Below are 17,542 nucleotides of genomic sequence, written 5' to 3' on the forward strand. Positions count from 1 at the left end.
TTTTTCAGCTTGACGGCCTCTCGAACCTTAGGTGTCCACCACCGGGTTCATGGATTGCTGGCACGAGAGGCACTGACAACCTTGCGGCCACAGCCCTGTTCTGCTGCTTCAACAATGGAGGCTTGGATCATGGCCCATTTAGACTTAATGTCCTTCGCCTCCCTCGGAATGAGGTTGAAGTTCTGCTGGATGTAGCAGTTAAAGATCTTTCTGACCGGTTCCTCCGCTAGATGTTCCCAGTAGACTAATATAATATGGAGATAATTAGGGTCAAAATTTGCATTCTCAAACATATTTTAAGATCACTCCAAAGAAATATTTCTGGGACATAGATAGATAGATAGAATACTTAATACTTTTAATTATACGAGGTCTCCTTGGTGGTGCCCCAACCCTTTTACGTTGTTTATGTCTCCTTTTACAATTGATAGGAGGCATATTGGTGTTGGTATAAAGGAGCCCCTGTAGTGTTTCTTGACACGTTTGCCAGATAATTTGCTGTCTGAAAGTGCTCAGCGTTGGTGTGTCAAAGATAGGATGTGCAGCATTGTTCACAATGACACTCAGTTTTCTTTTAATTGTATCCTTCGCTATGACCTCCAGGGGGTCCATATTGCATCCTATAACTGAGCTTCCCCTTTTAATTAGTTTGTTGATTCAGTGGGCCTCTCTTGAAGTGATGAAACCAGCTCACCACACCACACTAGTCATCATAGAGTTATAGAAAATATGAAGGACGTCACTTCCCACATTAAAAGAAGTTTTACCCTGAATTTTCTCAGTATGCCAGCCCATACAGCCACAACTTTGTAGCCCTATTAAACAGTCACTTCCTCATAAGGGCACAGAAGATGTCTGCAGCAATGAGGGAGCACTACATAAATGATGATTTATACCCTTCGGAGACATTCTCATATCCTATGAAGCAGGTAGACACTGTCTATATGAATTCTTGGGACATAAGTGATTCCATTAATGTTTCTGAAAGCCACATTAAAACCAAGACTAGTAAGGTGAGCAGCTCTTCAATAATGAAAAGACAACAAAAACTCTCTGGTAAAGGAGAAGCAGGTAGGTGGCTTTTACTTTATATATCTTTGCTGTTTATTCATTAAAGGCTTGCACTTTCTACTTTTTATTACCATCGTAGCTTTATTTAAACTTTTACTACACTTTTAAAGCTCAGTGGCACAGTGCTTAGCACTGCTGCCTGTCAGCTCCAAATAATTGGGTGTGACGCCAGTCATTATCTCTTTGGAATTTGCATTTTCTGCTTTCATATAGGTTTTTTCTCCAGCTAATCTAAATATCTTTCTAAATCCATAAAAATGGGCAAATTTAGTTAACTAGTGACACTTATTTGACCTAATGTAACTGTAAGAGATTTTTTTCCCAGTTCAGCTCAAATACTGTTTTTAGATTGCTGCTAACCTAAAGTGGGCTTAACAACATGGATGAATGGATGATCTAGACCAGAGATGTCAAACTCAAGGCCTACAATCTAGCCTTTGGACCTGTTCAGAACATGTTACATATGATAATTAGATTTCACAAAGACCCTTCCTTAATGGAATGGGTGTTTCTTATATAGCTTGTATCTGTATATAATTTAGCCAGATTATATTGACACACAGCAGCTACTAACCTGTAATATAATGGAAACTGGCTGCTCACAGTGCTTATTGAGAGCAGTTATAAAGGTGTCATGAAGTAGATGGTAGCTTTGCATGACTGTCACTGTTGCTAATACTTCACTCACTTCTTAAAGCTGCTCCAGAGCCAGGGTTGGCCACCATTCTATGGAATACATGACAAGTGCCACCATTCTATGTGTGTTTTTTTTTTGTCTTTTCTGCTGGCTTGATTATTGTATGTAGATAGAAAATCCATTTGCATTTCCACTCATGCAAAATATGATCATTATGTGTTTCTGACCAAAGACTCTCTAGGCCTGGTCACTATTCAGGGTGAGGTTGTGGAGGTGCACTGCTAAAAGTATTTGTAGGTCCACACCAATGGCAGGTGGACTGGTCTTGTATCACTTTTTTAAATGCATCTATTGATTTTAATCTTAATTAGAAGCAGATTACATTCCATATAGTTAGGTAAAAGTTAACCAAGCAAATAAACAAAGCAAAATTCAACCACCACCCAAGAGAAAGAGAGAAGAGCCAGCACCCTGAGCTACTCTATAAAAAGAAACAAGAAAGGAAGAGTACCCTTTTCCCTGAAGTGGAAGCTTGTTCTGAAATATTACTGATTAGATTCTGCCATGTTTTAAAAAGGTTTTGAACAGATCCTCTATATGGGAAATTGATTTTTTCCAATTTCAAATAATATAAAACATTAGTTACCACTGACTTAAAAATGGTGGGTGGGATTCTTCCAGTTGAGCAAGACAAACCTGTGTGCTAATAGTTAAGTAAAGGCAATTACAGTTTGTTTGTCCTTCTCCATTTTAAGCCCATCTGGGAGTCCACCAAACACAGTTATTAATGGGTTAGGAGGGATTATGACACCAAGGCTTTCTGATAGGCATGTATGAAGTTTTGTCCAAAATTATGTTAATTTGGTGCACACCCACAACATGTGGCCCAGTGAGGCTGGAGCTCAATTGCGACATTCACAGATTGAATCTTGTCCTGGAAACATTTTGGACAATTTAAAAATCAATAAATGTGCCCGATACAAGATTTTAAATTGAATCTTTGAGCGTTTTACGTATATGGAGCTGGGGTATATTCTGTGCATGTTTGCCTTCCAGTCCTTATCTGAAATATTAAATGACAGATCCTATACCAAATGTACTCTGGGGTCTTTGAAAGGAAGAGACTTTAAAATATATTCATAAATTGTAGAGCTGCTATCTGAGTGTTCAAGCCTGATCAATACTACATCTGGAACAGAACAAGCAAGGAGGGGAGGAAAATGGGCAGGTTCTCATTAGAAATGTTTTTAGCTTGAAAGTAGTGGAAGAATTGATCTCATATCACTGAGGAACTATAGAAGAAGAGCAGAGCAGGCTCTTTTTTCTTAGGAGACTACATTCCTTGGATATGACCTGTTACTTAATAATAGTTGGAGTGACTTTCTATCCTGTGGTATGCTCAGCTGGTAACATCACTTCAAGAGAGGCCCACCAAATCAACAAGCTAAATAAGGAGGCGAGCGCAGTTATGGTTATGCACTCTGGACCCCTTGAAGGTAGTAATGAAGGAGAGAATGAAAACAAAACTGAGTGCCATTATGAACAATGCTCCACATCCTCTCTCTGAAACACCAACACTGAGGTATTTCAGCTAATAAATCAATCAGTAGAAGTGCATCAAGAAATACTATCTATCTATTTATGCGGTCAGTTTGATTCATCATTGGCATGTTTACATCCTGTTTTAGTGCCATCCAATCATGACGTATGTTAATGCAGGTGTAAACAGATGTAGTTTGCTTTAGCTACAAATCCTCACCTGTGTCCCGACCACCACTTGACACTGATGTCATTTTTATCAACTCTATGCTGATTTTGCTCTGCTGGATGCTGTTAGATTCTAACTTGCCTCAATGTCCAAGAAATGAAAAACAGACAAATAGGGAGGACAGTTTGAAGGAAGACACAAAGAAAAATATGGGATTGTGATGAGCAGAGAGGAACTTGTGTGTCATTTGTAAAGAAAATGTGGCAGTAGTTGATGCTGTACATTTCAGCCTGCATTGGATACTATTTTTGTCCCTTAATAAAACTTGGACATCCCTGATCTAGATAATACTTAGTTACCTTATCTTAAAATGTGTACACTCAGATTACATGGAGACATTAACAAAAAAGTAAAAACTAAAGAATGTGAGGGCATTAATTTCAGTCCCAATTTTTTCTATGGCAGACACCTCAATGGGAATAATCAAGATGCATTTTACAAATGAACTCACATATAAACAAGAAAGAGAAAAGGGCATGGATGACTTGAAGTGGGGCAGAGTAATTTATTCCCAGTAGGCTTTCCTTCCAAATAAGTATGTTTAAAGGAATACTCCACCTAAGAAACATACTGTTTTATATCTTAGTGATGACCAAAAAAAAGTATTTCAGGTTTTCATGGAGAGTAATAATAATAATAAGTATATCTATCTATCTATCTATCTATCTATCTATCTATCTATCTATCTATCTATCTATCTATCTATCTATCTATCTATCTATCTATCTATCTATCTATCTATCTATCTATCTATCTATCTATCTATATACAGTATATATATATATATATATATATATATATATATATATATATATATATATATATATAATACAAGCTAACAGTGGCTAATGATGTACAATAGCAAACTCTATAAAAAACAGACACAGAAAAAAATCTCATACTACACATTTGAGGGTTCCTTTTCTTTCATGAACATTTAGCATATTATTTGCAGTTGAACAATTTTGTTCACTTTGGCTTGTATTATATAATATTTTTTTTGTCTTTATTCTCCTCAAAAATATGTTTGCCGAACGGCAGGTGCACTTACCTGATCAGGATGCTTTCATGATGTAAGGACAAGGGGAGCGAGCGTGCACTGGGTATTATCTCCCCTGGACTACTAAATGGCTGCACCCCTGGATTGCTACAGTGCCACAGATTCCCATGGGGCATAATGCTACCTGGAGTTTGGTGGCTCAGCCCTGTTGTGTTCTTGAATTGCTGCTAGGGAGTGCTGCAGGGACTGTTGAGACCTGTTTTGTTGAGCTCCCACCTCAGCTTCTTGACCAAACTTACGTGACACCGGAAGTACTCCCGGGTATTACATAAAAGGAGTCAGCTGCCTCTGCTCCAAGGGCCAGATTTGGGAGGAAAATTTACGAAGCTTGCTGGTAGGAGTGGTGGTATATACAGAATGAGAGACAGAGAGAAGAAGAGAAAAAAATGTGTGGGCTGCTTTATTGTACCTTTATTGATGCTGTAGGAAGCTTTTTGGGAAGACTGAAGGAGCGGATGTAGAGGTGGTTTACTCCTACAAGTACTTGGGGATCCACATTAATGACAGGTTGGACTAGTCTCAGAACACAGAGGAACTATATAAGAAAGGGCAGTGCAGGCTCTTATTCCTAAGAAGACTGTTCCTTTAATGTGGGAAGTGACATCCTTCACATCTTCTATAAGTCTGTGATGGCCAGTGTGGTGTTCTGGGCTGGTAACATCACTTCAAGAGAGGCCCACCGAATTAACAAGCTAACTAAAAGGGCAAGCTCAGTTATAGGACACATTATGATCTCCCTGGAGGTTGTAACGAGGGAAAGATTGAAAACAAAACTGAGTGCCATTATAAATAATGCTGCACATCCTCTCTGTCACACACCAACACTGAGGATTTTTAGCCAAACAAATTATTCAGCAGAAGTGTGTCAAGAAACGGGGGCTCCTTTATACTAAAAGCAAAACACCTGCATAATGTCTCACTAGGACTGGGACTGACCAATCAAAAGTTTTCTTTCTTTTTAATTTTTCTACTTTGTTCAAACCCCAGTGTGAGTATATTTATTTATTTATTGAAAAAGAGCTTCTGTAAAAAGCCAAATTTCCCCCTGGGGACACATTCATATCTATCTATCTATCTATCTATCTATCTATCTATCTATCTATCTATCTATCTATCTATCTATCAGTCTCCTCCCACCAACTTGACCTAACCTTTTAAGCGAAGTAGAAGGGAAACAGAAGACACAAATGAGAGGCAAGACGGATAAAATTTTTCATACAAGGAAAGCTTGGTTTGAAAAAAATGAAAGGAAAAATTAAATCAATCAAAAATGGAACATTAATATGTAAGACAATTAGGGATTTATTGGACTACTTAGAGAGGAATTGCAGCAGAGTCCGAAAGTAAAAATGGCCAAATCTGCAGGCTGTTTATTTTTAACACTTAAGAATGTAAGCAAGCCAAAATCCCCACATAAATTAAAAAAGCCTTTAAAAACACAAAGCTTCAGTGGTTAAGGTTAATTTTAAAGTGAAGCAACATGCTGTTAATATCTTGTGTTAAACAAGATGACCTCACAGTTAGAGGAATTCTTTTCTAATTTCATTTCCTGTAGTTTGAAATAGCCAATGACCTAAATGACCTAAACTGTTTCATGCTTTATTTTATAAGCGTGTCAACCTTCAAATGCTGTTGGACTGGATTAAATATGACATAGAAATCATTAGATTAAAGCTTATCTAGTAAGAAATTAAACTTAGTCTCTATGTTAGACCCCCACACATTGTAAGCTTTTTGTTAAAATTCAGCCACATTCAGCATCTGCAGAGTGGCACAGCAGAGTCAGTGAGAGTCAGAAAGACAAAGCACTGGGATCCAGGAGGACACGGCATCATCTGCATAGCCTATGCTATATCAGTCAGGATGCTGCACCAAGAGATCAATGTGGAATGTTATGTGTTCAAACACTGAAGAGAATGCAAGGATGGTTTGTGCCTAAGTGATTGTGATGAGCCAGTCTGGACAAATATCCAGGGCCAATTTTCGATTCCAGACCAGTCTTTTCAAAGAATTGTGAAAAAATAATTCATCTCCTAACAGCAGCTTGATATAACCTGCATTACGGCATGGAGTGAGGACATTTTTAGCTCATAAACAAACAAACAAACAAAATGTTGAATTGCCTTTTTGACTTTCTGTGATGCATTCTGTCTGTTGTATTTGATACATATTAACATAAGTAACTGAATTTGCCCTTGACATTCTAAAAATGACAAGCTATTGTTTTACATCAAACTGTTCCACATTTCATTCCCTCCACTATTAGCTCCTATAAAATGTTCATTGGTTTCCACAAACAAATACAACAGAGATAACTGTTGTGCAGGATTGCCGGCTGTGTATCCTGGCCAACAACCCCAAACCGCCAGATGGAGCCATCCCTGCAACATGGAAGGGTCCCGAATTCCAGCAGGACATCATGGAACTTGGAGATTTTCACCACAGCCTTGCTGGATACCATGGGGGCCACTGGAGGACGCTGCAGGGAGGCCCAGGGACTTATACTTTCCTTATAGCCCGGAAGTAATTCATGATTGCGGAAATGGAAGAAATGATATACTTACAGGCTGAAGAAAAAGAGAAGTTTTTACCTGACCCGGAAGTGTTGGATAATCACATGGACTGAGAACTCAGAAACACTTCCAGGTCGAGGACTATAAAGGACTGTGGGAGATCCCAGACAGATGAGCTGAGTTGGGAGGCAGGGTGGCTAAGTGTCTGGGAGACTGGAGGATTGGCTTATTGTATTGTATTGTTTATTGAGCATTTGGGAGTGGAGGGTGCTTTGTGCACATTATTATTATTATAATAAATCAATTATTATTGGACTTTTACCTGGTGTCTGACATGGTGTCTGAGGGTACAAGGGTGCGAGGAAACTCTAATCTGTCACACTGTGCTCAAGTAAACTGCTTCAAATGTCTGTTTTCTATTTCTTTTCCTTGCCATGATGAGCCAAGAATTTCATAGACATTACACCGAAAAGAATGAGAAGTAGTGCCACAGACAGCATGATAAGTTTGTTCAAGGTGGTCTAGCAGGCTGAAAATGAATACAGAAATAGTTTTTATTAATTTTTTTGCATGCGAGGCATGTTCAAGATGGATCTCTGCATACAGTCATATTGGGTATGGATCACCTGCAAAGCTGACTTTAACTGTTGTCACACACGTGCGCGTAGGAGGCAGCTAAAGGGCCTGAGTAAGTGTAATGAAACATCTGACCAGGGGGCGGCAGAGTGCGCTGTCTTTCTCAGTTCCTACAGACCTTTCCTGGGAAATCCTGTAAGGTTCCGGCGCCTCAGAAGACGTCACTTCCGAAGCCGGCCCCTTTGCTGACGTCACTTCCAAGACGTCACTTCTGGTTCTGGCCATTTCGATGACATCAATTCCTCTCCAGACCTTTAAAGCCTCCATCTTGGGCTACTATAGCAGTTCTAGTTTGGACTCTGTGAAATGCACTTGATATTTCTGATACAACAAACCCTTTTGCAGCTGGGAAGAGCAATATGTGGGTGGCTGCCCCAAACCTTTATGATGTCTTTGGCGTATTATTATCACACTGTTAAACCAAAAACTTAAATATGAGCCAGAAATCAGAATCAAATCACTTTTAGCTGCAATCTAAAAGTAGCCTTAGTAGCCTGTCAATATACTAGTAAAACTAGCAAGAGCTACTTGAAAAATAACAGGGAGAAAAGATATAGTCAAAAATCAAAAAAGTGTTCAAACTTAACATGTTAGAGTTCAAAATATGTAAGTATGGAAACACCTGCACTACAATAGCTTTCATTCTAGATAGGCACATAAAAGCTGCTTGCTGTATATCTTCTATATCACCTTCCCTGAAGGAACCACCATCTCAATATATAGCGCGGTACCTAATTGTTCAGATGTGTAAACAAATGTGCAGGACCTGTCAAGGCTTTGGTTTGGAATTTACTGAGACAAGGTGTCATGTTAAATTTGACATAGGAAGTAAGGTTTTGAAGTCTAATGCACAATTATCAGTTAAACTTCAACAAGTAAATCTCCACGGCCCTCACTAAGCCACTTCACCTGTCACACCTTGAAGTGTAAAAAAATAATTCTTCAATTGTGTTGTCTTATAATGCAACTTGGGATGGTGTTTGCCACAAAAAGGTGCTATATCAAATAAAATAAAAGGTGTTTTTGACATAATTAATAATTTATTTCTTGGTAAAGTGATTAATCATATTTAAAGGTGTGAATGGCATTCTAGCTGAAAAAAATAAAATGCATATCTTATCATTAACAGCCCATGTGGTGTGTCTTGTTCTTTTGTTTCCGCAGGCTGCTGTGGTATGTCTGCCCACTCTTGCTGTTGGGTGGTGGTGACTCTTGCTGTGTTGCTGGTCCTGGGCTTGATTTCCTTTGTAATGTTCTTTATACACAGTGAGTAACTTTATGCTGACTGAACCTTTTGATATTTTAAAATCAAAGCATTTCTGTTCTCACATACAATCTCTTTTTTATGGTAGGGTCTCAGGGTGACCCCATTCTCCTTTTTAGACTCTTGGGGCCTCATGTATAAATAGCACGTATGGATACAAATGTTGCATGCACTCATTTACACATACGCAAGTTTCTGCTCGGTTTTGCAAACTGGCGGCACCCGGTGTCAAAGCATTACTACTATTGCGTGGTCTCCCTTTTTTCAGATTTACATCAATGATGTGGGATTTATAAAAGACACCAAAATTAATTACATATCATGTACAAATTTAATTCACTTGATTGCAATTATTCTGTAATAATATAATGGTGCATGGAATAGCCAAACTATTCCAACTACCATAGCTGCATTAGTGTTGCTAGAAAACATCACAAATGGAAGAATTAGAAGAGAGCATGTATTTATAGATATAAATTTAGATTTGCAAGACTATCCACTTGGAGCTGTGTGCTGTACTGGCGTCGGCTTTACAAAGGCAGAGGAACTATGCTCTACCTGTTCATTTGCAAGTTCTGTCCAGTCTCGGGTTTTTAGCCACAGGTGGATTTCAACGTGAACTTGGTGACTGATCGGGTATTTTACAAACATTGCTGAGTTGCGCCAGCTGCACAGGATGGTATTATCCACTTGTCATCCAGATAGATAAGATTTCCTTACATTGTGATTGAACTGGAAAACATCAAAGTGCAATTCGCAGCAATGTCCAGTTTTTCAAATGTAATCAGAGCGCTCAACTGCATGTACATTGCTATTACGATGGTGCTGGACAGTTACATTAGTCAGGGATGGATCAGCAAAAGAATGAGCTGTCATTACTTTATCTATAGCAGAAGAGACTAAACTCCGCACAGTCAGCTAGTGTGGAACAAGGCAAGCAGTCCTTTTAAGGATAGCGAGTCACCTCAAAGAGCCATGTAAATACCAGAGAATCGATCCGTTGTGGCGCTCAGTGCAGATGCTACACTATAAAAGTGCCTTCAGAGAATGCATTTGCTTATGTAAATAGATAGCATTTCCACTCTATTAATGTGCTGCTCTATAGTCCACAGAAAGTGTGTTGCATTCTGTGTCCTGAATAATGTGACACACAGTCATGGCTGGCCCATACCTGAAGAGATGATATGATGAATCTGACCCTGACCCACCAAATGATCAACCGTCTCTTACAGCATCCACTCATTTTGTGTCTGCAGAACAGCATTCGTTAGCACACAGCCAGATGGTCACCCAGCGGTTTCCAATGCAGAGGTGTGTATGCAGCCAGCGGGATCATTACATACTCAGCACGGGGGTCAGCTTTTGTAATATTGTCTAAAGCAGAATAAACAGATGGTGGGCTGTGACTCACCTTTTCACAGCAACTTGATATCTGACCAGTTCTTTTTTACTTTTTTAGTTGCACTGTGTGACTTTCTGAACTTGAACTTTTTCTCATTATATCACTCCATAACTTCCTTTTGCTATTTATACCACTGCTTAAGCCAACAAATAGTACATTTTTCCTTGTCTCCATTTCGCATTTGCTGAAATTCTTCTTTTTTCCATGTGCTTTTGCCATAGTCTTTTAACAAAGCACTGAACAGAAAGGGGTATTTATAATTATTTGCATATTCAAATTTACAAAATTCTGTGACAAGTCAGGGTGGGGCGTTAGTCGCATTCACATGTGTTAAATTTCACATTCATTGTATTTTTGTGCATATAAATATTTCCAGTTTTGTTGTATGCTATGTTTTAATGTGAATTCTGTGTACAGCGTTATGCATGAGTTTCTTGATTATGTAGGCCTGAACAGAATGCCCTATATCCCGTCTGCACTCCTTATATGTTTATTCTTGCCAGCCTGGTCACTGTCAGGGTTGACTGCTTCTGTGGTTCAACACTTCCCCCTTTCTTTTACATATATAACATCAAGCAATGAGTGTCACAATAGGCAGAAGAGAAACTTCAACTTCTTTTCTAACATAGTTTAACTTGAGGGTTTTGATTGTGCTCAAAATATAAGCAGAGTAAAATGACTGTTGGTTATATAACACCAATGCAACCTGGATAATAGGCAGCTCACCTTGTTTAGGTTACCAGGTAGGTCTCTGTTTCAGAATGGTGATTGGTCTCCAATCTGACAAGGACCAGCATGACACATGGATGGCAGAGACCCAGAAGAGACCCAGCATGGCCATCTGCATGGATGGAACAGTAGAGACAACAGCATGCCTCTGAAAGCCTCAGTTTATCTAGTCATATATTTCTTGGCAAACCTCTTGGACCAGTGGGGGTGTATTGCATCAAACCCCACTCAGGCACAACTCAGCCTTCATTTCATCCCAGGCATTTCATCTTTGCCACCTGTATTCTCCCAGGCCAGCTGGCAGAATAACCCTGCTTGCCTTTCATTTCCCATAGAAATCAGGTTATCGATCTGATCTAGAAAATATCCTCTCTAGCCTTACTGCCAGGTTATACATTTTAAAAAATAGATATTATTTGTTAGACATTAATTAAAAAAATGATCAACCTATGCCAGGTATCACCAATTTTAACTCTCCAATGCAATGTCATAAATAGATGGTTTACAATTAACAATCTAATTTACATGTCTTTTGGGGGTTGGAGACAAGAGTAACAGAAGTATGAACCCAAACACAAAATTGGACTATTTTTTTAACCATATTAAATTCATAATTAAAATAATTAGAATTTTTTTTTTTTTTTTTTTTTTTTTTTTATTTATTTATTAATTTTATTACAATCAATACATAGCAATCAAGTTTTACAAAAAAAAAAATTATGCTAAGAACAGATCGATCCCCACCCTTGAGAGAGAGAGCAAGCCAAACGGTGTAAAATTTAAGGCTTTTAAAAATACCTAAATCAACAAATTCTCTGTGCTTTATAAAATCATTTCAAAATATTACTGATTAGATCCTGCCATGTTTTGAAAAAGTCTGCACAGATCCTCTAACTGAGTATTTGATTTTTCCAATTTTAAATAATATAACACATCAGTTTCCCACTGACTTAAAGAGGAGAGTTTGGGTTCTTCCAGTTTATCAGAATAAGTCTGCGTGCCAACAGTGTAGTGAATGCAATCACAGTTTGTTTGTCTTTCTCCACTTTAAGACCCTCTGGAAGAACCCCAAACACAGCTGTTAATGGGTTAGGAGGGATTGTGAGTCCAAGACTGTCTGAGAGGTAATTAAAAATTTTTGTCCAGAATAATGTTAATTTGGAGCAGGCCCAGAACATGTGACCTAGTGAGGCTGGGGCTTGGTTGCAACGTTCGCAGGTTGGATCATGCCCTGGAAACATTTTGGAGTTTTAGTCGAGACAGATGTGCTCGATATATAATTTTGAGTTGTATAATTGTATGCTTTGCATATGGAGCTTGAGTGAATTCTCTGCATTGCTACTTTCCACTCCTTTTCTGATATATTAATTGAGAGGTCATTTTCCCAGTGTCCTCTTGGATCTTTGAAAGGAAGGGATTGTAAAAGGATTTTATATATTGTAGAGATGGAGTCTAACTCCTTGAAATTGAGCAATAATTTTTCCAGCGTGGATGAGGGTGCAAGATGAGGAAAATCTGGAAGGTTCTGTTTAACAAAGTTCCTGATTTGAAGATAGTGAAAGAAATTTGTAGCTGGAATGTTAAATTTGGAACGTAATTGTTCATAGGATGCAAAGACGTTGTCTATATAAAGATCTCTAAGCAAGTTAATTCCAAATTTTTCCAGATATTAAAACTGCATATGTTTGTGAGGGTTGAAAGAGGTGGTTCTTTTGCAGGGGTGCCACAGAAAGAAGCTTCTCCGTCTTAAAATGCTTTCTACATTGGTTCCAGATTCTAAGTGAGTGGAGCACAATTGGGTTATTAGTCTATTGCCGATAGCGTGTGTTTATTGGAGCACAAAGCAAGGAATACAAAGAAGTACTGCAGGATTTTACTTCTATTGCGGTCCATGCCTGTGTATGTTCTTCTATTTGTGTCCAGGTTCTTATCGACTGTATATTTGCCCAGTAATAAAACTGGAAGTTAGGTAGAGCCATGCCGCCTTCTGCCTTTTGTCTTTGTAGGGTCGCTCTTTTGATGCGTGGATGTTTAGAATTCCAAATAAATGAGGTTATTGTTGAATCTAATTGCTTAAAGAACGATTTATTAATGTATATTGGTATGTTTTGAAATAAAAAGGAGCTTAGGAAGAATATTCATCTTAACAGTGTTAATTCTTCCAGCTAGTGTGAGATAAGGGTTGACCATCTATGCAAGTCTTGTTTAATTTTTTCCATACAGACACGAAATTTTTTGATAAAGAGCTTTATGTTTACTTGTGATGTTTACCCCGAGGTATTTAAACTGTTCTGCAATGATAAAAGGAAGGGTGTCTAATCTAATATTATATGCTTGCGAATTCACGGAAAGAGTACACTTTTATTCAGATTAATTCTGAGACCAGAGAGCTTTTGAAATTCTGTGAGTGCTGCTAAGACTGCAGGCACAGAATTTTCTGGGTCCGATATATACAGTACCATGTCATCTGCATATAATGAGATTTTCTGTTCCAGTCCTTCTCTGCTAATCCCCTTTATCTGATCAGTATTTCGACAATGTATTGCCAGTGGTTCAATGGCAATTGCAAACAGCAGTGGTGACAAAGGGCATCCTTGTCTTGTGCCACGTTCTAGTTTAAAGTAGTCTGAGCAAATGTTATTGATGCAAACTGAAGCTTCTGGGTTAGTATACAGTAATTTAATCCATGCACAAATGTTGGGCCAAACCCAAACTTCTCCAAAATAGTAAAAGGTATTTCCATTCAATCATGTCGAATGCTTTTCTGCATCCAATGATAATAATATTTCTGGGGTGTTTGATTTAGTTGGTGAGTATATTACATTAAACAGGCGTCGAAGATTTGAAGATAAGTGTCGGCCCCTAATAAATCCAGTTTGGTCTTGTGATATTATTGAGGGAGCACTTTCTCCATCCTTCTAGCTATGATTTTAGAGAGTATTTTAACGTCGTTATTCAGAAGTGAAATTGGTCTGTATGATGCACATTGTAATAAGTCCTTATTTTGTTTTGGAAAGACAGTGATTAGTGCTTGGCGAAAGGTTTGTGGAAGAGATTGGTTATCTCTGGCTTCTGTAAATGTTGCTAATAGGAGGGAGCTAGCTGAGCGGAGAATTTCTTGTAAAACTCTGCAGGGTAGCCATCAGGGCCTGCTGCTTTTCCACCTTGGAGTGACTTTATAGCATCCAGTAATTCTGATAATGACAGAGGTTTATCGAGCTCCTCCACACTAATAGCGTCAATTTGTGGTATCTGTAATTTATCCAGAAATGCATTAGATTGTATATTGTCTTCTTTAAACTCAGTAGTATATAGGGATTTATAGTAGTCTCTAAAAGTGTACATTATATTTTTGTGTTCGATGATTTTATCTCCATTCGTGTTAGTAATTACGAGATTGCGTTGCACTTCTTGCTTGTGAATTTGTTGCGCTAAAAGCTTATTAGCTTTCTCTCCATGTTCATAATAATGATGTCTGGATTTGTAAATTAGTTGTTCGGTTTCTTTAGTTGTCAAGAGGTTTAATTCTGAATGTAGAGCCTGCCTCCTCTTATGTAGAGTCTCGCTTGGTAGTCTGGCATGTTCTTCATCTATTTTAGTAATTTCGCTTTTTATCTCTGCTACTTTCTTGCGGATTTATTTCTGTGGGAAAGATATGAGATAATCTGTCCTCTTAAGAAGGCCTTAAGAGTTTCCCAGAGTGTTCCTGCAGAGATCTCAGGGGATGTATTTGTCTCTAGAAAGAATTCGATTTGTTTGGATATAAATTCAGTACAATTCTCGTCAGCTAATAGAAGCGGATTGAGGCGCCATCTGCGGGGTGAGTGTATGGGGCTTAGTAATTTCAGCTCCAAGATCATCGGAGCATGGTCTGAAATAACAATAGCATCGTATTTACAAGATTTAATCTTAGGCAAGAAGTTATTATCTATAAAGAAGTAATCAATCCTTGAGTAGCAATGATGTACTGGTGAGTAGAAAGAATATGTTCTTGAATTTGGGTTTAAAACCTCCAGGGATCTGATAAGTTGTGATCAGTTATAAACTTTGTAATTATCTTTGCGGTGTTAGTTGCGTTCCCCTGTGGAGGAAGTCTTATCTAAAAGTGGATTTAGAACACAATTAAAGTCCCCAGCCATTATAAGTTTATGAGTGTTCAGATTGGGAATGGATGCAAATAAATTTTGTATAAATTCCTTATCATCAACATTAGGTGCATAAACATTTATCAAAATCATTTTACAGTTAGATAAGTCTCCCATGACCATCACATATCTCCCTTCAGGATCCAATACTACATCTGATGCTACAAATGGTACTGTTCTATGTATGAGAATTCCCACCCCTCTAGTTTTCTTTGTAAAACTAGAATGGAACATTTGGCCAGTCCAGTCTTTTGCAGCGGAACTGATCCTTACTTAGTAAGTGGGTTTCCTGTAAAAATACTATTTTAGCATTTAGACCTGTTAGGTGAGAAAGTACTTTCTTTCTCTTTAATTCGTGATTCAGGCCTTTAACATTCCAGCTTACGAAGTTAACTGTCCCATCATGGAGACACTGATTCTGAGTTTTTGGTGTCATATTATAGTCTTAACTGGAAGTGAAATAGTTTAGGTCTTAATTTCCTATTCCCCCAAGAGTTGTTGCCATGCAGCTTATTATTACGTTGATAGTTATAATTATAAAGATTGAGATGATAGATTAGATATAGATCAAGCCTGCTCTCTTTCTCTTCCCCTTAACCCCCACCCTCCCTTTTTGCCTCCCCAGGTGAGGCTAAAACCCACTTCATGCAGTCCCAGTCCTCTGACATACCCAGAGACAGAGCACGTCCAAAGCACATCAAGCCCCCATGCAGTGGCGCTTTAAGGTTAAAAGATAGAGATATCTGTTACCAATATAGTCTTTAAAAGAGGAAAAAAAAAAAAAAAAGAATTTTGCACTTAATATATATACATATATATATACATATACATATATATATATATATATATATATATATATATATATATATACATACATACATACATATAATCTTCATCAATTTTAGTGCATTAAGATGATATCCCCAGATAATAAACCCAGGTGATGGTGTTAAAGATGTGTCCAAAACAAGCATAACAAGTCTTAATGCAGTAATAGCAATAACAGCAAACCAAGGGTATGATATTGAACAGTCTCATTTAGGGTACACATGAAATAATTAGAAAAGAAAAAAAAAGAGGAGGAAAACGTAATTAAGCACAATAAAACACAAACATTTAGCCCTAGTAATACTAAGTAATGATAAGTAATAAGTAAGTAATAATAATATAAGAATATGAGAATATATGCTGATAAAAACCCGTATTTTAAAACAAATAGATCAGACAGTAGATTATTAATCCTAGCTTTATCATTTACCGCCATGACTCACAATTATGTATCAGAATAGTCCGGGATCAGCTTTCTTAACTCATTTTCTGCCTCCTCCTTGCTAGCGAAAACATAGAAATGCCCTGCCATTCCACTTTCAGTTTTGCGGATACAGGAGGCCGTATTTGACATTGGCTTGCCGTGCAGCTGTTTAATATTATAGAAGGCGGCGTTTGATAGCTGTTGCTGGAGAGAAGTCAGGGAAGGCGCGAATTGGCAATCTTCATATATAATATCTTCCTTTTTTTCCTGAGGAGTTCCATCACCTCTAACTTAAATGATAATCGTTCAAAACGGACTATAAAAGATCTTGGTCGGGGTCTGACGGTGTTTGATCCGCGTAACGCGTAAGCCGCTGCTATCTCAGATTCTGCTTTAAAGTCGCCCCGATTATTTTAGAAAAAGTTCAGTTCGAATTTCACGGGTTTAAACTTTCTCGATTCTCCGGCAAGCCTTCAATTCTGACATTATACCTTCTATTCCCATCTTCTAAAGCAGCCAGTCTGTCTCCAAGTTTTTCTCCGAGTTTTTACATTCGAACTGACATTTACTGCTCTTTCCTCGGCACTGGCAGCTAGATGTTCGGCTATTTCGATCCGATTCGTGAATGTCTCACTAAGATGCTCCAATCGATCAGCAAGCGTGCTCAGTTTAGCGAGTTTTTCTCAATGCGCTCTTCAATTTTACCCAGCACCTGGCGAAGTTCAAGCTGTACCTCTTGAGCCTTTCATTTGCCTGTTGGATTTCCTGTCGCAGACATTCATTGGCCTGTTTCATCTCCTGTTTCAGTCTCTCATGTGCCTTTGCCGTTGCTTTCTCATTAGCCTTCGCTTTTCTTTATATCTTGCCTGAGGTCAGCGAGCAACACTTTCAGTTCAGATAGCTCAAATGTGCCTTCTTGTACCGTAGATGAAGCAGCAGACTCTGCTGAAGCGGTGTCCCGCTGCTCCAGTCCGCGTGATTGCGTAACTGAAGCCGCGGACCTCCCGCCTTTTCCAGTTTCAGGTAATTTTCTTTTGAACTTTTCTTGATGAGAAGATGCCATTC

At 38.4% G+C, this 17,542-nt stretch overlaps 1 protein-coding gene across 1 annotated transcript in view; it reads left to right on the forward strand.

Moving 5' to 3' along the window:
- The first annotated feature begins 831 nt into the window (after positions 1-831).
- The window catches only part of LOC120524991 (asialoglycoprotein receptor 1-like), a 36,685-nt gene continuing 19,974 nt past the window's right edge, over positions 832-17,542 (forward strand). Inside the window, exons 1-2 of the mRNA XM_039746908.1 lie at positions 832-1,071; positions 8,850-8,951. Of these exons, the coding sequence (XP_039602842.1) occupies positions 852-1,071; positions 8,850-8,951 (322 nt within the window). The 5' untranslated portion in view covers positions 832-851. The remainder of the gene's footprint in view (positions 1,072-8,849; positions 8,952-17,542) is intronic.

This window comes from Polypterus senegalus, chromosome 3 (assembly GCF_016835505.1).
Source record: "Polypterus senegalus isolate Bchr_013 chromosome 3, ASM1683550v1, whole genome shotgun sequence".
NCBI lineage: Eukaryota > Metazoa > Chordata > Cladistia > Polypteriformes > Polypteridae > Polypterus > Polypterus senegalus.